The sequence below is a fragment of the Pelophylax lessonae genome (genome assembly GCF_965119305.1).
Source record: "Pelophylax lessonae genome assembly, chromosome: 4".
NCBI classification, from domain to species: domain Eukaryota; kingdom Metazoa; phylum Chordata; class Amphibia; order Anura; family Ranidae; genus Pelophylax; species Pelophylax lessonae.
The window spans coordinates 190,116,884-190,141,219 of record NC_138771.1 but is presented as its reverse complement, the minus strand read 5'-3'; the positions used below and the strand labels follow the sequence as shown (position 1 = coordinate 190,141,219).

The 24,336-nt window shown below is 41.9% G+C and overlaps 1 protein-coding gene across 3 annotated transcripts in view; it reads left to right on the top strand.

The window, feature by feature from the left end:
- Positions 1 to 24,336, top strand: part of CCDC146 (coiled-coil domain containing 146) — a gene marked incomplete at its 3' end in the record, with an annotated part of 155,861 nt that overhangs the window by 116,495 nt on the left and 15,030 nt on the right. For all 3 annotated transcript variants that reach the window (XM_082255151.1, XM_082255149.1, XM_082255150.1), the window contains exons 10-13: positions 1,558 to 1,653; positions 6,240 to 6,410; positions 20,159 to 20,247; positions 23,392 to 23,556. In XM_082255151.1, the coding sequence (XP_082111277.1) occupies positions 1,558 to 1,653; positions 6,240 to 6,410; positions 20,159 to 20,247; positions 23,392 to 23,556 (521 nt within the window). The remainder of the gene's footprint in view (positions 1 to 1,557; positions 1,654 to 6,239; positions 6,411 to 20,158; positions 20,248 to 23,391; positions 23,557 to 24,336) is intronic.

Here is a 24,336-nt window from a genome sequence, read left to right as displayed (position 1 = left end):
AATATGTGCAGTTTATTAAAAAGAAGCATTTAAAAATGTTTTTTCCTGCAATTTAATTACAAAGATGGTACCACATCAAGCAATGAAATAATAAAAGGGGCCGAGATGTATCCCGGGTAACTATAGGCCTAACATCTGTAGTCTGCAAGATTTTGGAGGGGATGTTAAGGGACCACATACAAGACTTTAGTAATGAAAACTATTATTAGTAGTAATCAGCATGGATTCATGAAAAATCGTTCTTCTACGATGAAGTGAGCTGCCACCTAGATAAAGGAAAGCCTGTGGATGTGTGTGGATGCGCTTACTGTACAAACTAAGGAAGGTAGGTATGGACCATAAGGTGAGTACCTGGATAGAGAACTGGCTCCAGGGGAGAGTCCAGAGGGTGATGATTAATGGGGAGTACTCGGATTGGGCGGGTGTGGAAAGTGGGGTCCCCCAGGGTTCTGTCCTGGGAGGGACCAATCCGGTTTAATTTATTCATATATGATCTAGAGGAGGGGATATCTAGTACAATCTCAGTATTTGCGGATGATACTAAACAAAGCTTGCCAATATCTTCTATGCAGGATGTGGAAACCTTACAAGCGGATCTGAACAAAATAACGGGGTGGGCAACTACATGGCAGATGAGGTTTAATTTTGAAAAATGTAAAGTAATGCACTTGGGGGCCAGAAACCAGAAAGCAAGCTACTCACTAGGGGGGGAACCTCTGGGTGAGTCTATGATGGAAAAGGACCTGGGGTACTGGTAGACAACAGGCTTGGCAGTGGCATGCAATGCCAAGCCGCTGCAAGCAAAGCCAACAGAATACTGGGATGTATAAAAAAGGGGATTCACTCCAGAAATAAAGAGATTATTATCCCGCTCTACAAGACTCTGGTCCGGCCACATCTGGAGTATGCTGTCCAGTTCTGGGCACCGGTCCTCAGGAAGGATGTGCTGGAATTGGAAAGTCCAGAGAAGGGCAACAAAAATAATTAGGGGAATGGAGGACATGAGCTATGAGGAAAGACTACAAGCACTGAACCTATTCTCTCTGGAGAAGAGACGATTGAGGGGGGGGATATGATATCAATGTACAAATACTGTACTGGCGACCCTAGCATAAGGAACAAACTATTCAGAGAAAGGAGATACAATAAGACACGTGGCCACTCACTAAAACTAGAGGAAAGGCGGTTTAACCTTAAAATGCGTAAGGGGTTCTTCACTGTAAGAGCGGTAAGGATGTGGAATTCTCTTCCACAAGCAGTCGTATCAGCAGGGAGCATTGATAGTTTCAAAAAACTATTAGATGGGCACCTTAGAGACCACAACATACAGGGGTATACAATGTACGGTTAAAAGCAAACACACACTCACATCATAGGTTGAACTGGATGGACTGATGTCATTTTTCAACCTCACTAACTATGTAACTATGTAAGAGGTTCATTGAAAAAGCAAGTACTGTATTAATAAAATATTTAGCAAGCTAGGATAAATATTCCTTTTGATCTATCAATAACTATGCTGCGTTAGTTCACTTTCACTTCATTTTTCCTGTGCAGATAGACAATTTCCCAAAAGATGACGGCTCACTTGTAGAAAAGAGGAAGGAACTGCGTAAGGAGGTTGAAACTCTAAAAAGGAATTTTACCCATCAGGTCAGCATCCTGCTTATAACCTCAATTTCATTTTTGTACATTTAAAAAGAACATATGCAGATTTATGTAATGTAAACCTACAACAGAACTATAGATAATCAGGTAAATCTACAGTTGGAATATACAGTGGGTACGGAAAGTATTCAGACCCCCTTAAATTTTTCACTCTTTGTTATATTGCAGCCATTTGCTAAAATCATTTAAGTTCATTCTTCTTCCTCATGAATGTACACATAGCACCCCATACTGACAGAAAAACACAGAATTGTTGACATTGTTGCAGATTTATTAAAAAAGAAAAACTGAAATATCACATGGTCCTAAGTATTCAGACCCTTTGCTGTGACACTCATATATTTAACTCAGGTGCTTTCCATTTCTTCTGATCATCCTTGAGATGGTTCTACACCTTCATTTGAGTCCAGCTGTGTTTGATTATACTGATTGGACTTGATTAGGAAAGCCACACACCTGTCTATATAAGACCTTCCAGATCACAATGCATGTCAGAGCAAATGAGAATCATGAGGTCAAAGGAACTGCCTGAAGAGCTCAGAGACAGAATTGTGGCAAGGCACAGATCTGGCCAAGGTTACAAAAAGATTTCTGCTGCACTTAAGGTTCCTAAGAGCACAGTGGCCTCCATAATCCTCAAATGGAAGACGTTTGGGATGACCAGAACCCTTCCTAGAGCTGGCCGTCCGGCCAAACTGAGCTATCGGGGGAGAAGAGCCTTGGTGAGAGAGGTAAAGAAGAACCCAAAGATCACTGTGGCTGAGCTCCAGAGATGCAGTCAGGAGATGGGAGAAAGTTGTAGAAAGTCAACCATCACTGCAGCCCTCCACCAGTCGGGGCTTTATGGCAGAGTGGCCCGACGGAAGCCTCTCCTCAGTGTAAGACACATGAAAGCCCGCATGGAGTTTGCTAAAAAAACACCTGAAGGACTCCAAGATGGTGAGAAATAAGATTCTCTGGTCTGATGAGACTAAAATAGAACTTTTTGGCCTTAATTCTAAGCGGTATGTGTGGAGAAAACCAGGCACTGCTCATCACCTGTCCAATACAGTCCCAACAGTGAAGCATGGTGGTGGCAGCATCATGCTGTGGGGGTGTTTTTCAGCTGCAGGGACAGGACGACTGGTTGCAATCGAGGGAAAGATGAATGCGGCCAAGTACAGGGATATCCTGGACAAAAACCTTCTCGAGAGTGCTCTGGACCTCAGACTGGGCCGAAGGTTTACCTTCCAAAAAGACAATGACCCTAAGCACACAGCTAAAATAACGAAGGAGTGGCTTCACAACAACTCCGTGACTGTTCTTGAATGGCCCAGCCAGAGCCCTGACTTAAACCCAATTGAGCATCTCTGGAGAGACCTAAAAATGGCTGTCCACCAACGTTTACCATCCAACCTGACAGAACTGGAGAGGATCTGCAAGGAGGAATGGCAAAGGGTCCCCAAATCCAGGTGTGAAAGACTTGTTGCATCTTTCCCAAAAAGACTCCTGGCTGTATTAGATCAAAAGGGGGCTTCTACTAAATACTGAGCAAAGGGTCTGAATACTTAGGACCATGTGATATTTCAGTTTTTCTTTTTTAATAAATCTGCAACAATGTCAACAATTCTGTGTTTTTCTGTCAGTATGGGGTGCTATGTGTACATTCATGAGGAAGAAGAATGAACTTAAATGATTTTAGCAAATGGCTGCAATATAACAAAGAGTGAAAAATTTAAGGGGGTCTGAATACTTTCCGTACCCACTGTATAGTGTATAATGGCTGTGTGTGTGTGGCTGAGCCAAACTACAAAACTTTTGGTGAGTTAAATAATTTACACTCATGAGAGTCACTTACGGGTGTGGAAAGTGGGGTCCCCCAGAGTTCTGTCCTGGGACCAATCCGGTTTAATTTATTCATAAATGATCTAGAGGAGGGGATATCTAGTACAATCTCAGTATTTGCGGATGATACTAAACAAAGCTTGCCAATATCTTCTATGCAGGATGTGGAAACCTTACAAGCTGATCTGAACAAAATAACGGGGTGGGCAACTACATGGCAGATGAGGTTTAATGTTGAAAAATGTAAAGTAATGCACTTGGGGGCCAGAAACCAGAAAGCAAGCTACTCACTAGGGGGGGAACCTCTGGGTGAGTCTATGATGGAAAAGGACCTGGGGTACTGGTAGACAACAGGCTTGGCAGTGGCATGCAATTTTTCATTTATACAGATTTATGTAATGTAAACCTACAACAGAACTATAGATAATCAGGTAAATCTACAGTTGGAATATATAGTGTATAATGGCTGTGTGTGTGGCTGAGCCAAACTACAAAACTTTTGGTGAGTTAAATAATTTACACTCATGAGAGTCACTTACTGCCAGAAAGCAATGCAAGATCCTCAACCTCAGTTTCCCTACTGCAACTATTGGATTAGAGCTTGGGCAAGGCCCCAGCATGTGATTGTTCAGTGAAGGAGTAGCAGCACAATCTGAGGTCATCACTCTGCGCTTTCCTCTTACTGGCAAGTTATCTGTGTTAGATTGACATCACTATGCAATACAGTAGTGACTTATTTCCCTATGTTCGGTCTCTTGCTCCCCCAGTCTTAATGTGTAGAGGTTACAAGAGGTTAATATAAAGAATAACTGTGGTAGCATTTAAATCCCATTTCAGTATTTTTAATAAACACATAGGTGTATTGAATTGTTAATCATTCAGATCTGCTTTTAGTATTAAAAATACTTACATTCACAAAATTGTTTAGGAAAGATAAAGAACTGGGTTTTGACCATTTCCAGTCTCCTGTACACCACAGGCGGTTTAGAATTTCAATTTACATTGTATAAGAATATTCGATTGGCTGTTGAAATAAGAGTCAAGAAGATGCTGGTAGCAGAGGATAGTTTGGACCCCGAGAAGATACTTACTATGCAGGTGTGCTGGCGGGCTTATAGCGATTCAGCTGCTTTTCAAGCTCAAGTAGCGGGATAGCATGTCCACCTGTTTTGGTCTCACATGTACTGCTCCCTCTATTATGGTAGCTTTAAAGCACTTACTTGGCTTTTTCTACCTTCCTTCTGTCCTGTTTTTCACTGCAGAATCATATAAACTTCTACCTTCCCCCTGTCCTGTTTTTCACTGCAGAATCATATAAACTGGTCTGCTATCTTTAACCCTGTTCCAGTTTATAATTTTACATTGTGTTTTTCTGTACTGTATACATTATCTTTCCATTGCATGGCTTTGATTTCTTTTTCATGTATGGTCTTCATGATTGTATGACATTATGGAAAGTATTTCACTGTACATCCTCATGTAGGTTTGTACCCTGGTATTTGTTTGAATAAAAAGTTATTTGACCTACATTTCGCAACCCTTTAACCTCTGTATTTTGTACGTGTGTTTAAAAATGCCACTTCTGTAGGGGTTTTTGACATGAAGGTAAAACAAACTGCAAAATCGCAAAGGCATGAAGGGACAAACTGGACATAAAAACATGCTACAATATGTTTAATCACACTATAAATCAACTAAAAGGCCCCCCTTCCACACCTGGCAGACTCTGCCAGAAGTCCACCTGTTCAGCAGGTAATTGGTCCTCTGATACCGGCTGACCAGGCGGAAGGCTGGTCCGTGTCTGCTCCGCTTATTGAACACAGACACAAACACAGCCCATTCTCCTCTATGGGCAGTGGAATGTAAACAGACCACCTATCTGGTTACACCAAACTGCCATCTAGTCCGCTAGACAGATGGGGAATAGATCCTCATTTGCCTGTAACTTTGCAGTGGTTCTCAACCCCTGTCCTCAGGACCTACTAACAGGCCAGATTTTAAGTATTACTTTGGGGAGATGCAAACTAGAATACTGCAATCACTGAGCAGCAAATGACATCACCTGTGATGTATTGGTTATCTTGCAAACCTGGCCTGTTAAATGGGTCCTGAGGACAGGGGTTGAGAACCACTGCTTTAACGGTTCAGATTGGATGTTGATGCATGGAGGATAACAGAGGGTCCGATCAGGTCCATCTTAAAACTGACAGGGGGACCCGATCAGTCTACCCGTGTAAAAGGGGCCCAATTCGCTTTGTTGTTTTACCTATAGCTTGACTTGCAGCGATTATTTTTGTAAAGGCCTTTTTTGTTCATTTTGTTCATTTTGGATATTGAGTAGTGAAGGATCAGACCTTTTGTTAGGTTTTTAAAGCTGTATGTGTCCCTGATGGGCACCATGTTGCAAATGTAAAAGATAGAGTTAGCCTTTAGGACTGGAACTCTGTTCTGTTTGGAGACATTTCCTCTCACTTCAGGAAATAAAATGAAGGGGACCCCCCCACCCCACAAGAACAGGGCAGCAAAAAAATAACCTGATAGAGTCTCCAACCTTTGCATTTACCCGATGTGACTAAAAAAGCTTTGGCTTTACATATACACATTCAATTCAGTAACTTTTTCAAACTCATTTCCCCTTTCAAAAATCTAAATTCTCCAACTATGTCTGCACATGTCTACTTTTGTATGCAGTATCCTAAATTATTTTACTAATGCTAAGAAAATAAAATTGTCAATTTCTACAACAGCAAGCACTAACAGAGTTAGAGTCACATGCACTAATGCAGTGTATCGCTGAGGAAGAACGGCTTGTCAAGCAACAAGCTGAATGTCGGGAGGAGTTGGTCAACCTAACACGTTTGGCCCAAATCAAAGGTGATGAGAGGGAGCAGAAGTCAAGAGATTTTGTAAGAGCTCAGGTAAATAATTTTTGTTACATTATTTCTATATTCTGAAATTTAGTCACAAATGAACCCCTTCATTAAGGCATAGGAAGCAAAGCTCTAAGTGTAAAGTGGGTTTACATATGGCAACTATTACGGATTCTTCCTACTGAAATCAGACCTGGATTTTGGTTGTTTTTTTTGTAGGTGTAGCAGTTTGTACTTGGAGATTTTCCTTCACTTTAATATTTAATTGACCTACGTGCCTAAATGTTACTGTTGGACAGAATTTACGTGGGAATTTAAATCTGACTTTTCAGAAAAAGCACAGTTTTAGCTAATGTTTTGGAGTCCATCTGGGTTTTATTATAATCTGTTGTGAGTATATCAAAGGAGAAATCTAATAAAGTTTTTTTTTGGGTGTGGAAAGATTAGAAAAGTTAGAATCTCTCTCAGGGATTAACTAGGGATCGACTGATTATCGAGGGCCGATATGCACTTTCCCCGACATATCGGAATCGGCCCCGGAGGTTACCGATATTGCTGATATTCCAGGAAAGTGCATGTACTAAAGTGATGCCTGCAGCTAGAGGAATCACCCCAGTACCGGCGTCCATAGCCGATGGTCGGCTGTCTCGTAATGACAACCGATGCGGCTGAGAAGCTGATTGGCTGTCATTACAAGAAGCGGGAGGGGACGTCCCCCACCGCCTTCCGCGGCTCGCCCAGGTCTCCCATCCCACCGTCAGACCCGGGCAACCAGTCTGCATGGCCGTCAAAGACCCGAATAAATGCCTATGGGTAGAACTTAAAAGGGAAGGCACTATAGGGAAGGTAATATTGGGCGTATGCTATAGGCCCCCCAACCAGAGGGAGAAGGGGGAGGCGGACCTCCTTTAACAGATAGGATTGGCAGCAAGGATGGGAAATGTCATTATAATGGGGGACTTTAATTATCCAGATATAGACTGGGCAGAAGGAAACGCGCCAAGGCTCGGCAGTTCCTAAATATTTTGCAGGACAATTTTATGGGTCAGATGGTGAACGCACCGACAAGAAACAATGCGGTACTTGACCTACTGATTACCAATAATACAGACCTGCTCACGGATATAGAAATACGGGGCAACTTAGGAAACAGTGACCATAGGTCAATTAGTTTCAGTATTAATTATAGTCATAGGAAACACAAGGGTAATATAAGGACACTGAATTTCAAAAGAGCCAATTTGCCAAAACTGCGCTCTTTGCTAGAAAATACCAAATGGGATAGAACCCTGGGAACAAAGAACATGGAGGAAAAATGGGAGTGCTTCAAGAGCATACTTAATAAAGGGATTGGCCAGTGCATTCCAAAGGGAAATACATTTAAAAGAGCAAAACTAAACCCTGGGTGGCTAAACTCCAACATAAAAATGCATATTAATACTAAACAAAAGGCCTTCAAAAAATACAAGAAAAGAAGGGTTGCCCTGTGGGACTTTACATGAGGTGCACACATAAGTCACTTAACCACTTGCCTACAGTGCACTTTCACCCCCTTCCTGCCCAGACCGATTTTCAGCTTTCAGCGCTCTCACACTTTGAATGACAATTACTCAGTCATGCAACACTGTACCCATAAAAAATTTGTGTCCTTTTTTTCACACAAATAGAGCTTTCTTTTGATGGTAATTAATCACTACTGGGTTTTTTATTTTTTGTGCTATAAATAAAAAAATGACTGAAACAATTGTGAAAAAACACATTTTTCTTTGTTTCTGTCATAAAATTTTGCAAATTAGTCATTTTTCTTCACAAATTTTGGCCAAAATTTATACTGCTACTTATCTTTGGTAAAAATAACCCAAATAAGTGTATATTATTTGGTTTTTGTGAAAGTTCTACTAGAGTCCACAAGTTATGGCGCTAATCATTGAAAATTTACCTTACTTGATCACACCTGATGTACTGAAGGCCTATCTCATTTCTTGAGACACTAAAAAGTCAGGAAAGTACAAATACCCCCCAAATGACCCCTTTTTGGAAAGTAGACATTCCAATGTATTTAATAAGGGGCATGGTGAGTTTTTTGAAGTTGTAATTTTTTCCCACAATTCTTTGCAAAATGAAGATTTTTTTTTTTTTTTTTTTTACAAATTGACATATTAACAGGTTATTTCTCTCACACAGCATATATATACACTTGCAACTACACCCCAAAACACTTTCTACTACTCCTCCTGAGTATGGCGATACCATATGTGTGAGACTTTTTCACAGCCTGGCCACATACAGAGGCCTAACATCCAAGTAGCACCGTCCGGCATTCTAGGAGCATAAATTACACATATAATTTCCTGACAACCTATCGCACTTTAGAAGGCCCTGAAGCACCAGGACAATGGAAACTCCCATAAAATGACCCCATTTTGGAAAGCAAACACCCCAACGTATAATTTTTGAGGCATAATGAGTCTTTTGAACGTGTCATTTTTTTCCACAAGTTTTCGGAAACTGTGGAAAGAAAATGAAAATGCATTTTTTTTTTTTACACAAAGTTGTCCATTTATGAAATATTTCCAACACATAGCATGTACATAGCAAAAATTGCACCCCAAAATACATTCTGCTATTCCTCCTGAGAATGGCAATACCACATGTGTAACACTTTTACACAGCCTAACCACATACAGAGGCCTAACATCCAAGTAGCACTTTACACAAAGTTGTCCATTTATCCACTTTAAGACTGGGCCTATTTTTGACACTTGGGTGTTTACAAGCTAAAATCATTTTTTTTTGCTAGAAAACTACTTAGAACCCCCAAACATTATATATTTTTTTTTAGCAGAGACCCTAGAGAATAAAATGGAGATGGTTGCAATACTTTTTATCACACTATATCTGCGCAGCAGTCTTCCAAATGCAATTTTTTTGAAAAAAATTCACTTTTTTTAATTAAAAAATAAGAAAACCGTAAATTTAGCCCAATTTTTTTCCATAATGTGAAAGTGTTACACCGAGTAATTAGATACCCAACATGTCATTCTTCAAAATTGCGCACGCTCACAGAATTGCGCCAAACATTGGTACTTAAAAATTCCCATAGGCAACATTTTAAAAGTTTCTACAGGTTACCAGCTTAGAGTTACAGAGGAGGTCTAGGGCTCAAATTATTGCTCTCGCTCCAACGATCGCGGTGATACCTCACATGTGTGGTTTGAACACCGTTTACATATGTGGGCGGGACTTGCGTATGCGTTCGCTTCTGCGTACGAGCTAACGGGGACAGGGCTCTTTAATTTTTTTTTCCTATTTATTTTTTTATTTTTACAGTTTTAAAAAAAAAATGTTTTGATCATTTTTATTCCTATTACAAGGAATGTAAACATCCCTTGTAATAATAAAGGATTAAAGTGTTTGATATGCGAAACATGTTAACAAAGTACCGACATCCCAGTTGAATAATCAATATGTGGTAGAAAAGGACTACCAAAAGAAGTGGATGGGGGCTCGAGGTGTTCGAGCCTTCATCCAGAAAATACATGGAGAGCCATGGATGAGCATAGAAAGGAAAGAAATGTAGGGAGGGGGAAAAAACAAAGGCTGGGTAAAAAAAGGGGGGGACGAGAGACAGAAAATGAAGAAGAAAAGAGAGGGAGGGGAAGAGAAGGGGAACAGGAAGAAGGGAGAAGAGAAAAAAATAATAATATATAGAAAAAGAGGAAGGAGAAGAAAAAAGAAGAACAAAGAGACAAAAAATAGAAAAATGAGAAAAAGAGAAAGAAAAAGAAGAAAAAAAAGGGGAAAAAAAGAAGAACAGAACAAAGTTCCAAGAAAGAATGTAAATGAGGGCTGGTGGGATTTTAATGGTACCGTAAAAAAATCATAGAAAAGGTGATAAAATCAAGTATTTTATTTATACATCATTAAAAACCAGGTAGGGGAAAACATATGTATATGTATAAAAACATATCAGCGGATACAAAACAGTACAGTAACAAAGGTATGGACAATAAGTGATGATAGATTTATAGCTCATCCGGTGTGCAAGACCTCGGAGAATTAACCCAACATGTTTCGCAGCCTGTGTAGGGCTGCTTCTTCAGGGGTCTGTAACATGCTATATAAGAGGAGAGTTTTAATAAACCTATGTAGAAACAAAACAAATAATGAATAAACAAATAAAATACAACTTAATGGTTAAACATGCACATACGGCTCCTGTGTGTACAATGCACAGCCCATCACCACAAATCATCACCCGGCAGTGCACCAAGGAAGGAGAGAGCCCGGGATCCCCACAATACGTCTTTTTTCTTCTCCTTCCTCTTTTTCTATATATTATTATTTTTTTCTCTTCTCCCTTCTTCCTGTTCCCCTTCTCTTCCCCTCCATCTCTTTTCTTCTTCATTTTCTGTCTCTCGTCCCCCCCTTTTTTTACCCAGCCTTTGTTTTTTCCCCCTCCCTACATTTCTTTCCTTTCTATGCTCATCCATGGCTCTCCATGTATTTTCTGGATGAAGGCTCGAACACCTCGAGCCCCCATCCACTTCTTTTGGTAGTCCTTTTCTACCACATATTGATCCCTTGTAATAAAAATAGGCATGACAGGTCCTCTTTATTGTGAGATCTGGGGTCAAAAAGACCTCACAACTACACTAAAAAAGAAAAAGAAAAAAAAAAAGCGGCCCTTTAAACCGGTTGCTAGGCAACGACTTTTGATGTAGCTCCGGTCCTCCAAGACCATAGAGTGGAGTGAGGGCCATCTTGCCCTCACTCGACTTCCTGTCTCTGAGGATCCGGGACCGGATAGTTTTCCCCGCTGCCGGCAGGTTCGGTAAGCTGGGAAAACGTCTGGGACGCGGCGGGAGGGGGGGGGCACCTCTTCCCCTGCACCGTAAGGGTAATTCCGCCACTGGGACCACCCTTATCTGAAAGCCGCTCGTTCGCCGTTTAAAAAAATACTGGGGTTATGGCAGCTATCTGCTGCCATAACCCCAGTATTTAGCTTTTAATGGCCGACGTATATAGTCGTTAGGCGGTCAGTAAGTTGTTGCATGTATATAGCAAAAATTGCACCCCAAAATACATTGTATAAAGGAAAATGTACAGGAATAGTCCGAGTCAGTCTCCGATCCGCTACTATTAGCGATTTCAAATTCCAAATCGGATTCGGATATGGATTCGGATACTGATGAGAGCTCCCCGGTGCTCTCAACAGTCATGGAGAGGACCTGAAGGGCCTCCTCGCTGTTGTACATCCTTTTTGACGTGCTGGCTGTGATGGGCTGTGCAACGGGTGACGGTTGACTGCAGATGATCACTGATGGGTGGCAGGTGACGGATAGGTGGCAGGTGACGGTCACTGTTGGGGTGACAGATGACTGATGGGTTGACAGATGACGATTAGTGGTGGGGTGACAGGTGACGATGACTGATGGGGTGACAGGTGACGATGATTGATGGGGTGACAGGTGACGATGACTGATGGGGTGACAGGTGACGATGACTGATGGGGTGACAGGTGACGATGATTGATGGGGTGACAGGTGACGATGATTGATGGGGTGACAGTTGATGATTGATGGGGTGACAGCCAGGTAACGATGATTGATGGGGTGACAGATAACGATCACTGATGGGGTGATAAGTGACAATGATTGATGGGGTGACAAGTGATGATCACTGATGGGGTGACAAGTGACGATAACTGATGGGGTGACAGGTGACGGTGATTGATGGGGTGACAGGTGACGGGCGATGGTCACCGATGGGTGACAGGTGACGGGCGATGGTGCACGGCGGTACTGATGGCAGTCTCTGGTGACAGGTGCACTTTAGGCTACGTTCACATGTGGGCGTAGCGGATCAGGGCAGAATCACTGTGATTCTGCCCGCATTCCGGAAATCATTGCAAATCGCAGGGCGCCTGTGCATTGCCCGTGATTTGCAATAGCACCCCAAACGCTGTGCGATGTTGCCGCGATTTCCGCCTGCCGAATCGCGGTAACATCGCGCAAACAACGCAATGATGCCCCAAAGAAGCTCTTTTACCTTTTTTGGGCGTCATGCGATGTTTGCCCGATGTTACCGCGATTCGGCAGGCGGAAATCGCGGCAACTTCGCACAGCGTTTGGGGTGCTATTGTAAATCACGGGCAACGCACAGGCGTCCCGCGATTTGCAGTGATTTCCGGAACGCAGGCAGAATCGCTGTGATTCTGCCCGCGATCGCTACGCTCACATGTGAACGTTATGGGTGTCAATTTCTGGGCACTGATGAGATGACTGTTGGGTGACAGGTGCAATTGGGGGGGGGGCTGAGGACTGTGTGGGGACATTTATTGTTGTGCTTTTACATTGTGACAGGTACACGGAGCAGTAACTCACTGTTTCTAGCTCTGCTCTCCTCACACTGGAAACTGTGTGAGGGGAGAAGAGCTAGTATAAGTGAGTTACTGCTCTGTGTTTACATTTTGTGATCGGCTGTGAATGGATTCACAGCCGATCACATAGGAAACAGTCACTGTCAGTGACTGTTTACTACTGCCGGTGACTTGCTGTGTTCCTAGGGAACACAGAGCCACCGACATGACCGCGCTGCGCGCTCCCAATCGCGTATGCGCGGTCTTCCTCCGGGCTTTGCTGTTGTGTCATTGGAACACAGCCGATCACGTGGGAAACAGCCACGCCCATTGGCTGTTTCCCCCCTGCCGGTGACGGGCTGTGTCCCGGGGACACGCCGACACTGGCAGTGCAGGGCGGCGCGCACACGATCGCGCGCCTGCCCTGCTTGAATGGGCGGACGTCATATGACGTCTGCCCAGAACAATGGCCGCACCGTCCCGCCGTCATTTGACGGTGGGCGGGCGGCAAGTGGTCTGACCATTTGTCTCCAAATCTAAAAATGATTTTTTTACATATATTAATGTTTTTCAGATATATGCATCTACTCCTGATGAATGGGCATACTACGACCCATAAAACGCGTTGAGTTCCAACAATGCTTTTACCTATTGTACAAATTGTTTCTCTCATCACATTTACCTCTTTTGAGTTCTGATGTTGCTTTTACTCATTATGCAATGTATTCCTACTAATTTATAACATGACTACTATGTATTGTTTGATCTCTGGAAATTGTGTAACTTTTTGTACATTTGTTACAGTTATTATCTGTGCTATTTCTCAATAAATACATATCTCATATCTTAAGTGACTTATGTGTGCACCTCATGTAAAGTCCCACAGGGCAACCCTTCTTTTCTGTTATGTGCAACACGGGATGGAGGTGCATCACTTTTTGACAGTACTGAGACCCCCCCTCTTTTTCAAAAAGTACAAGGCTGAGGGGTCATTGGCAGCATTCAAGTATTACAAAGAGTGTAATAAGAAATGTAAAGGCGAAATCAATGCGGCTAAAATAGAACACGAGAGACATATAGCGAAAGAGAGTAAAAAGATCCCCAAGAAATTATTTAGGTATATAAACGGTAAGAAAGCGAGGCCAGAACACATTGGCCCCATAAAAGACAACAAAGGAAATCTGGCCACAGAGGACAGAGAGAAGACAAAAGTTTTAAATAATTTCTTCTCTTCAGTCTTCACTAAAGAATCGGGGAGCTACACTAACCCAGCTTGTAATGCTAAATCAAATAGTACACCTCAGGAATTACCGCCATGGCTAACAGAAGATAGACTTACAACTAAACTAGAGAATCTTAACATAAATAAATCACGGGGACCGGATGGCTTGCACCCGAGGGTTCTTAAAGAGCTCAGCCAGGTAAAAGCCAGACCATTATTCTTGATCTATAAGGATAGTCTACAGACGTGTATGGTGCCAGCCGATTGGAAAAAAGCCAACGTGGTACCAATATTTAAAAGAGGGCCGAGATATATCCCGGGTAACTATAGGCTGGTCAGCCTAACATCAGTAGTGTGTAAGATTTTGGAGGGGTTTTTAAGGGACCACATACAAGACTTTAGTAATGAAAACGGTATTATTAGTAGTAATCAGCATGGATTCATGAAAAATCGTTCTTGCCAAACCCATTGCCCAAACTATTAACCTTCTTCGATTAAGTGAACTGCCACCTAGATAAAGGTAAGCCTGTGGATGTGGTGTATCTGGACTTTGCAAAGGCCTTTGACACTGTTCCCCACAAACACTTACTGTACAAACTAAGGAATGTAGGTATGGACCATAGGGTGAGTACCTGGATAGAGAACTGGCTCCAGGGGAGAGTCCAGAGGGTGGTGATTAATGGGCAGTACTCAGATTGGGCAAGTGTGGAAAGTGGGGTCCCCCAAGGTTCTGTCCTTGGACCAATCCTGTTTAATTTATTCATAAATGATCTAGAGGAGGAGATATCTAGTACAATCTCAGTATTTGAGGATGATACTAAACTAAGCATGCCAATATCTTCTATGCAGGATATGGAAACCTTACAAGCGGATCTGAACAAAATAATGGGGTGGGCAACTACATGGCAGATGAGGTTTAATGTTGAAAAATGTAAAGTAAGGCACTTGGGCGTCAAAAACACAAAAGCAGGCTACTCACTAGGGGGGAAACCTCTGGGTGAATCTAAGATGGAAAAGGACCTGGGAGTACTAGTGAACAACAGGCTTGGCAGTGGCATGCAATGCCAAGCCGCTGCAAGCAAAGCCAACAGAATACTGGCATGTATAAAAAAGGGGAATCACTCCAGAAATAAAGAGATTATTCTCCCTCTCTACAAAACTCTGGTCCGGCCACATCTGGAGTATGCTGTCCAGTTCTGGGCACCGGTCCTCAGGAAGGATGTGCTGGAACTGGAGAGAGTCCAGAGAAGGGCAACAAAAATAATTAGGGGAATGGAGGGCATCAGCTATGAGGAAAGACTACAAGCACTGAACTTATTCTCTCTGGAGAAGAGACGCTTAAGAGGGAATATGATATCAATGTACAAATACTGTACTGGCGACCCTAGCATAAGGAACAAACATTTTAGAGAAAGGGAAGACAATAAGACACGTGGCCACTCACTAAAACTAGAGGGAAAATGGTTTAACTTCGCTTCCACAAGCAGTCATAGCAGCAGAGAGCATCGATAGTTTCAAAAAACTATTAGATGGGCACCTTAAAGACCACAACATACAGGGGTATACAATGTACGGTTAACAGCAAACACACACACATCATAGGTTGAACTGGATGGACTGATGTCTTTTTTCAACCTCACAAACTATGTAATTATGTAACTATGTAACAAAGCCTCATTCAGCTCTGATCGGGTCTCCATGCAAAAACCCAGACGTGATGTCATGAGTGACATCACTTACGGATACTGTCTGGCGCCAGATTCAAAAAAATGACAGCATTCAAAACAGCCAAACTTGGCGCTTTGAATGCTTTTAAGTGCAGAGGAGGGGTTTGGGATCTTTTAAAGTACCTGTCAAAAAAATAAAATAAAATACCGATATGCATTGGCCAAAATATCGGTATCGGCAACGAAAAACCAATATTGGTCGATCACTAGTATTAACAACTATCTATGTATTCTCCCACTGACTTTCTGTTCTGATGAGACCTAAGATGGGAAATATTTACAACAGGAACACTGACAGTAATAAGAAGGCTATTATGATGACCACATAAGCGATCATCCACATCTACCATCTTAGTCATTTCCAACATGGCTTTCAGATATTAAATTACCTCAAAAGTACAGTGATGGCGAAACTTGGCACCCCAGATGTTTGGGAACTCCATTGCCATGATGCTCATCAACTCTGCAGTGTAGTTGAACATCAAGGGAAATGTAGTTACAAAACATGTGGGATGCCAAGGTTCGCCATCACTGGCCTAGTATGTAAGGATCATTGGATTTTTTGGAAGAACATATCTAATTTAAAAATAGTCTCATCGGTCATAGGCAGTAGAAAGCAAATTCTGAATGCTTGTTCTAGGCATAACCATGTTTTTCTATACTCATTTTTCAATATAAGCTGGTATATTTAACTGGCATGCTAAATGTATGTGTATAACTGTAAGGAAAATATAATTGTGTTTGTTTACGTGGGCTGTATGTGTTGCCAAGCTACTGGGGATTCTGGGGAAATAGCAAATTTCCCCAAAAACATAATTACGTTTCTGGTATGCACATATTTTTTTAATCAAGCTTGCCGAGCTAGCATTGTACAAATACTTTTCCTTAGAAATGATTTGCTGAAAATTGCTTCACAGTTCCTTTTGCATATGAGGAACCCGGATTGTTAAATGTGTTGTAATTTGATTTTGTAAGTATTTTAAATTGTTGATAAACCTGCAAGTTTGGTTTTACACAACTGTGCATCACATGATAAACTTGCTACAATGCTTATGTGCAATTATTTTAAAAGGTAAAGTAAAACATTCAGTACTATGATAAATCTAAACAGGCAGCTGCATTAAAACAAAGGCACCTAGTGTATGCCTACACATCCATTTAGAGGTCTTCTGGAGCACCTGTGTGCCCCAAAGCCTTCAGTATTGAGATTTCAACATTTCCTGGTAGTGTTGCAAGGTGACTTGTCCCTTCACTAGCACCGCTAATAGGACAGTACAGAAATCCCTCCTGTACCGGGCCCAGGCCCCATCAGTTCAAAAGGGGGACCCAGGCACCTGCTGAACAGGAGCGATGGCTGTACTGCCTTGTGACTCTTGTGGATCCCCCTGCAATGCTGCTGACTTTCTCCCTCCGGCTGCTCTGCAAAGAGATTAGTTCTACATACTTGCCAACTGTCCAGATTTTTGCAGCAGGGACAGCTGCAGAGTCTCTGCCTTTGCCTCCTTTAAATGTGTCAGGAGCCAGCCTGGAACTGCAGGTAGACACTAGCTGCCACTGCAGTGCTGGAGCGAGGAGCCAGTGAATACACCTCTCCCTCCAGCTGACAGACATCTCTGCCCAGCCAATTCTATATGCCACCCCTAAGGCCCAATTCACACTTTACATGTTGGGAACGCATGTTTCTGCTAGTAATTTTTTGTTTTTGCCTGTTTTTCGCACATATGGTGGCCCATTCACTTGAATGCGCTGCTCTAGGTGTGCCAAACGCATAATAAAAGCTCTATAATCTTTTCAGGCATGCACTTTTGTAAGTTTGCCACATGAAAAAAGGCAGGTCTGTAACTGCATTTGGGGTACCATTCACAATTTTTGGCACCACAAGCGCTATGCATGCTTGCAGTGCATTTCTTGTGAACTTCGTCACACATTAAGGAAACGCCAAGCCTGAATGTGGCCTAAGGGCTCTTTCAAATGGGCGGCTAAGCCATAAATTTACCGCTATCCCTGTCTGTGAACCCAAATCCTAACAATACAGTCAGACAGGGCTGTGTACATGCCGTGGCTGTGATGCTTAACTTCATAGCTGCAGCATTTTTAACGCCGGCTGCAGAGTTTGACCACCTATCAAACTCTCCATCGATTTCAATAGGGCGGCTCTGCAACTGCAAGCCAAACACCTGGCCCACAATTGCAGGCCATGGCTGGAATGCATAGCATCATGACTGTGGCATTTTAGAAAAAATAAAAACTTGAAATATTCAGGGAGGGGGGGTCCTGTCAGGTAGGCTGTATTGGGCCCCATGATTTCTAACAGCAGCCCTGCCCACCTTTTACAACTTCCTACTGGCCAGTAAGGCTGCCTATTAAAGTGATGGTTCAAAAAGATGGCATTGAAGGGGGCAGATCAAGTCTCCACTACCAGTAGATGCTAACATTTTACATATTAGAGCCCATAAGGACTTGGAGCACTTGGAGTATTCAAGATGACATCTAAAGGCATGTGGAGGCATTGTAATGCCAACATTCTAATGCTGGACCCTGTTTCACTGTATTATGGTACTTACAGATCAGATAAACTATATTACCAAAAGTATTAGGAATGCCTGCCTTTAAGACTAAAATGCCATTAAAGTTCATGTGCGTGTAGTCTGTGGGGTTCAATATTGAGTTGGCCCACCCATTGCAGCTATAACAGCTTCAACTCTTCTGCGAAGGCTGTCCACGAGGTTTAGGAGTGTGTCTATGAGAATGTTTGACCATTCTTCCAGAGGTGCATTTATGAGGTTAGGCACTGATGTGTATGAGAAGGCCTGGCTCACAGTCTCTGCTCTAATTCATCCCAAAGTTTATCCAGGTTGAGGTCAGGACTCTGTGCAGGCCAGTCAAGTTCCTCCACCCCAAATGTGCTCATCCATGTCTTTATGGACCTTGCTTTGTGCACTGGTCAAAATCATTTAGTGGATGGGGAATTATGGTGTGGGGTTGTTTTTCAGAGGTTGGGCTTGGCCCCTTAGTTCCAGCAAAGGGAACCCTTAAAGTGTCAGCATAACAAGACATTTTGCTCGATTTCATGCTCCCAACTGTGTGGGAACAGTTTGGGGATGACCCCTATCTGTTCCAAGATGACTGCACACCAGTGCACAAACAAGGTCCATAAAGACATGGATAAGAGTTTGGGGTGGAGGAACTTGACTGGCCTGCACAGAGTCCTGACCTCAACTGATAGAACACCTTTGGTTTAAATTAGAGTGGAGACTGTGAGCCAGGCCTTCTCGTCCACATAAGTGCTTAAACTCACTAAATCGCTTCTGAAAGAATGGTCAAACATTCCCATAGACACACTCCTAAACCTTGTGGACAGCCTTCCCAGAGGAGTTGAAGCTGTTCTAGCTGCAAAGGGTGGGCCAACTCAATATTGAACCCTACGGACCAAGACTAGGATTCCATTAAAGTTCATGTGCGTGTAAAGGCAGGCGTCCCAATACTTTTGGTAATATAGTGTATGTGTAATGGCTGAGCTGCTTGAATATTTAAATATTAAAAACAGATTACAACTTTTGGCTTGGTTTCTCAAACTGGGAACACTACTAATTTGCAGATAGTTGGATCTCTAAATCACAATCATTTTGAGACTGTGCCCACCAGCTTTAGCTTTAAACCATGTGAGTATTTGGATCTCTTTTTACTAAGCAACTAAACATCTTGTTGGCCATTACATAACTAGCAATAACACTGTAAGCAGTGTGCTGCCAATAACATGAAAAATAGTTTCGTGGTAACGTAACAATAAAATCACCTATGAACTTTAACATTTACGATTATAGGAGTTCATTAGGAAATACAATGTAATTGTGCCAACAATACTAAAGTAATACTAAAGTATAACTTTAAGCAGTTTTTTTTTTTTTTTAAATTTTGGATAGAGTAGAGGGGTTATAACACCTATCAGTTTTTTTTTTGCTGTCTGTGCCCCTGTTAAGGCAAATCCACCTCTCTATTTGTCCTGTTAACAAATATAATTGAAAGTGAAAGTAAAAGAAAACCTACATTTTGGGTTGTCCCCAGAAAGGAATCTTCTGGTGATCTAGGAATCCCCAAGGAATTCCCTTAATTTGCAGGGATTTCCTTCCACTTCCTGTTTGGCCGTGGGACAGGAAGGGAAGGGAAATCACCGCAATGTGACACAGATGGTGAAAAAAAAATCCGACAAGGGTTATAACCCTTCCATGCTCCATCTAAAATGAAAAAAAAAAAGTTTTGCCTATAGATCTACTTTAACAAACTTTAGTTATTTAGAACCAGGTCACATGGTGGCCATAAAAAAAAAATGTGCCTTGTTACAAAAGAGATATTTGCAGCACTGCAAGCTGAGGTTGCACAACACTGGTTAATTGATTTAGGGCTTGTTTTATTCAGTGACAATGCAAGTTCAACAATTGGAATTGTAACGTTCTTGGTAACAAAGCACTGTACCTGTAATTTACAGCAAAGATATACACAAGTTGTGCAAGACATTAAGGGGCGGGATCTGCTTATTGGAGAGCACAAGAAGAAAAACCAAGAAGTTCAGATAAGGTAATATGATCCAAAATCTCTATACAACATAACTTAAAGGATACGTCCACCCTAAAACTAAAATCCCTGCATCTATAGATCTCAACCTCCTAACACTAACCTATCTAGCCCTGTAAAGAAGAAATCAGTATACTTACCTTTTTTGAAGCCGGTCTGACCCGATATTCAGCGGCGGAAGCTCTGCAGATGATACAGCCGACAAAGGCTGTGAAATGAATGGGATGTGACGTCACACAGACTTACTATGGGGCTTTCGTTGTCAGCTGTGTCTTCTGGACCCGCCTCCACAGCTCAGTGTGGGATTGGGTCAGATCAGCTTCAAAGAAAGTAAGTATACGGATTTCTTCTTTACAGGGCTAGATAGGTTAGTGTTAGATCGTGGATGTCTATAGGTAGCAGGGATTTTAGTTTTAGGATGGACTTCTCCTTTAAAGAGGGTGATTTACCAAAGGCAAATAGGCTGTCCACTTTGCAAGGGAATTCTATAATTCAATATTCTGCAAGTAAAAATACAGTTTTTTTCTTCTTTGCTCATAATTAGGTATTCTTCGATAAGGACATTTTCACCATATTCACTAAGCTAAGGGAAATTCATTTGCAAAATGAACAGCCTATTTGCCTTTAGTAAATCAACCCCATTGCATCATGTAAAAATATAAGAAATAAGAAGCATTACCCCTTTGCAACCTTTAAACTACACCAGAAAACTGACAAATGTCTTACATTCTGATTTCTTTCTACCCTGACACAAATCTGCCATTAAAATTTTGTTTGTGAAAAAACAAGTATGTTATACAACAGAGGCTCAATGGTGCACATTTTATTCAATATAGGCTTAGGACTGATTTAAAAAAAATAAGCAAATTAATTAACTCTAGGATGGATTGACTTACCAGTAGAACATAGAAATGGACAGCAAAACTTGTACATTTATATGGAAGCTTAATAGGTATAGTTATTTCCTCTAGGTCTAATGTATTGTCTCAATGAATGACCTACCAATTCACCCCATTATTAAAACAGCTAGCATACAAGTAAAGGCCTCACAAAATTAAACACATGAGATAATTTAATCTTCCACGTAATTACAGCTGAACTCCAGCCTAAAACTGGCCATACAGTGGTCATTTTTTTTCTCTTTCAGCCAGCGGGTAAAAACTGACCCAATGCCCCCATCCTCACATTCAATATGGGTGCTGAAACCCTCCCTGCTGTGTCATATTCAGACATGGGGCAATTGGCTGCAATTGCTGATCTAATGAAAATTTTCCAGCAGGATTGGTCAAGAGAAATTGAATGCTAGATCAACTTCTCAAGAATAGGAAGGCCCATAGATAGATCAAAATTTGGCTGGTTTCTGTTGAAGCAGCCAAATTTTGATCCATGTATGGCCAACTTTTCCATCAGTCATGCACAGTAGTACAGGCCCCTAGGTCTGATTTCACTGCACACTGTGAGCCTTCCTCATTTCCTAGCTGGAGGATGTCATCTAACTGCTTCTTTCATAGCCCGACTTGTCCTGGACCTGTCCCTTTATTATTTAGGTTGAATTTCTTTCAGTCGTGGAGCATCATATGTGCAAATACAGTCTGCCTAGAAATATCCACTCCTCCAAACTGACATCCACCCATCAAGACCTTTTGATATTTGTATTACTCCTCCCAGGAGCTCCCCTGCTTGCATCAGGGCTGAGGGTTTTTGAGTGATGTACTGAGACAGGATACTGTGATGTTTTCAGGAAGCCATGAGTTGACTGTATTGCATAGAGATGCACAGACCCCTATAGATGACTGTGATTACTCGATCTACGATAAAAAATGGAATGTAACTAGTAAGATTTTATTTAAAAATGTCATTGGCGCATTGATGGAGGGGTGGAAGGAACCAGGGAAGTCAAAATATAGGCAAAGTAAGGTGGATTTCCAGGCTATCGTCTCTTAGGCAGCCCATACATGATTCATTTTCTTTCATTCAACCAGTAGGTTGAACGATAGAAAATAAATCTATTCCCCCATCATCACATTCGATGTGGATGAGGGAATCCTTCTAGTAGAGCTATTGTATTCTGTTAGCAGGGAGATTTCCCCACCATCAGACTATAGTGATCAGCACTGCTGGCTATAGAGATTGACTTCTATTCAACTAGCTTGCCCATAGATGGAGCAAAATTCGGCTGGTCCCTGCTGAACTGGCTGAATTTCAATCCATCCATGGCTGATTTAACCTGTGAAAGAAAGATCTGTATACTTGTTTATCTGATTGGCTCCTTTCGGTCAGCCAGCTGCAAGGGAGAGGAGGAAGCATTGACAACAGATGGGCTTTTCGAAGCCTATGGGTGAGGAGACCACTCTCAGGCATTACCAGCCATTTTCAGAGCCCTCTCCCCTTCAGCTGGCACTGGCTGACATAGGAGAGATCACATGACCAGACTAAAAATAGGTATGTATACGGATCTTTTTTACACAGGTTAAAGAGGAGCTCCAAGCTCCTTCAGAAAAAACTTCCCGCAGCCAGGTCACGCGGAAAACCAGGTACCCGCTTCTCCCGAAAGGTGTCAAATGTGGCAACGGAGGGGGAGAGGAGTCAGATAAGCGGAAGGTCCCCTGTTGGGTGGAGCTCCACCCAACAGCTAAGTCCTCATGGGCCGAATAACGCCAGGTATCCCCTGGTTCAACAGGAAGCCCGCTGGGTTGAACGAAATAAAACTTAACGTGTTTATCCAGCCTTAGTCAGAAAAGATGTTAGGAAGGGACAGTTTTAAGTGTAGATAGGTTTTGCATTGATTTCATTTGTAAATCACCCTGATAATACTCTTGCTACTGCACTCTAATACTCTACTTCTATTGACTTCTTTCCACTATGGTCCCTAAAATCTCAGCCTAACTAAAACCCTTTATTTTAAAAAGGAAAATTGGTCTTTTAAGTGAATGTATGGATAAATGTTTCTTTAAATGAATAAACTATAATAGCACTCTAAAATCTGATGGGGGCTACTGATAAGTTTTTAATCAAACTGGAGCGGTGATAAGACTTCAGAGAACCCATAGCCGGTCTTATTGCAGCTCCAATTTTATTTAGGTGCAGAAATCTGGGCTGAAGTATCTTACATACATTTCTCTAATTCCAGATATTTCTGTTTTACAGACTGAAGGAGTTTGCAAAGATGTATGATATTATCCGCAATGAAAGGAACAAGTGTGTCAGTCTTATTCAGACAGCAACTCAACGGGCAGCAGAACTGCGAGAGAAACTAAAGATCTATGGAAATGAGGTGGAAATTCTGAGAACCAATGTCTCCAGCAAAGAAAGGTCTCTATGGAATTATAAAATAGAGTACTGATTGAGATGGTGTTGAGATAGGCTGAAAGAAGGCATATAGCTAAAGCTTTATTAATGTGCGGGAAGACATGCAAGGAATCTCTATGAACTCTATCAAAATGAAATGTAACTTAACCTCTATCTGCCTATTTCAATTCTGCTCTCACCCTTTTCCCCCGTGACCATTTTTTTTTTTTGCATACAATTTAGTACCACAAATATTGATCAACAGGGCTTTATACTGTCCCTGCAATATCAAGCAAACCTGTCTCAAGAGGAATTTGGAGGCTGTCATTTCTAGCCCTTTTCTGAGAATACTGGTTCCCTGGCTGTGCACAATAACACCTGTAACAAAGAATAATAATATAGCTCACTCAGAATATTTTAGATCAACAGTTCACTGCCCAGAGTGTATAGCAACTTCATCACGAAGACAGCAAAACTCTGACATATCAACACAGTAACCAGTGCCTAGCATAGCTTGTGTCTAACATATAGTTTGAGTATCCATGGATATCCTCAGTCGTACCATTATGATTAAGGCCAGACCATCTGCAACACATCAACAGCGTATTGCCATGGAACATCAATACAGACATACCCCACTTTTAAGTACACAATGGGACCAGAGCATGTATGTAAAAACGAAAATGTACTTAAAGTGAAGCAATAGCATTTTTCACTTCTCAATGCATGTAAATACACTAGCTCTATTGGAAATCTTGGTCAGCTTGACATGGCACTGCTCCCAGTTTTTACATTTAACATTGG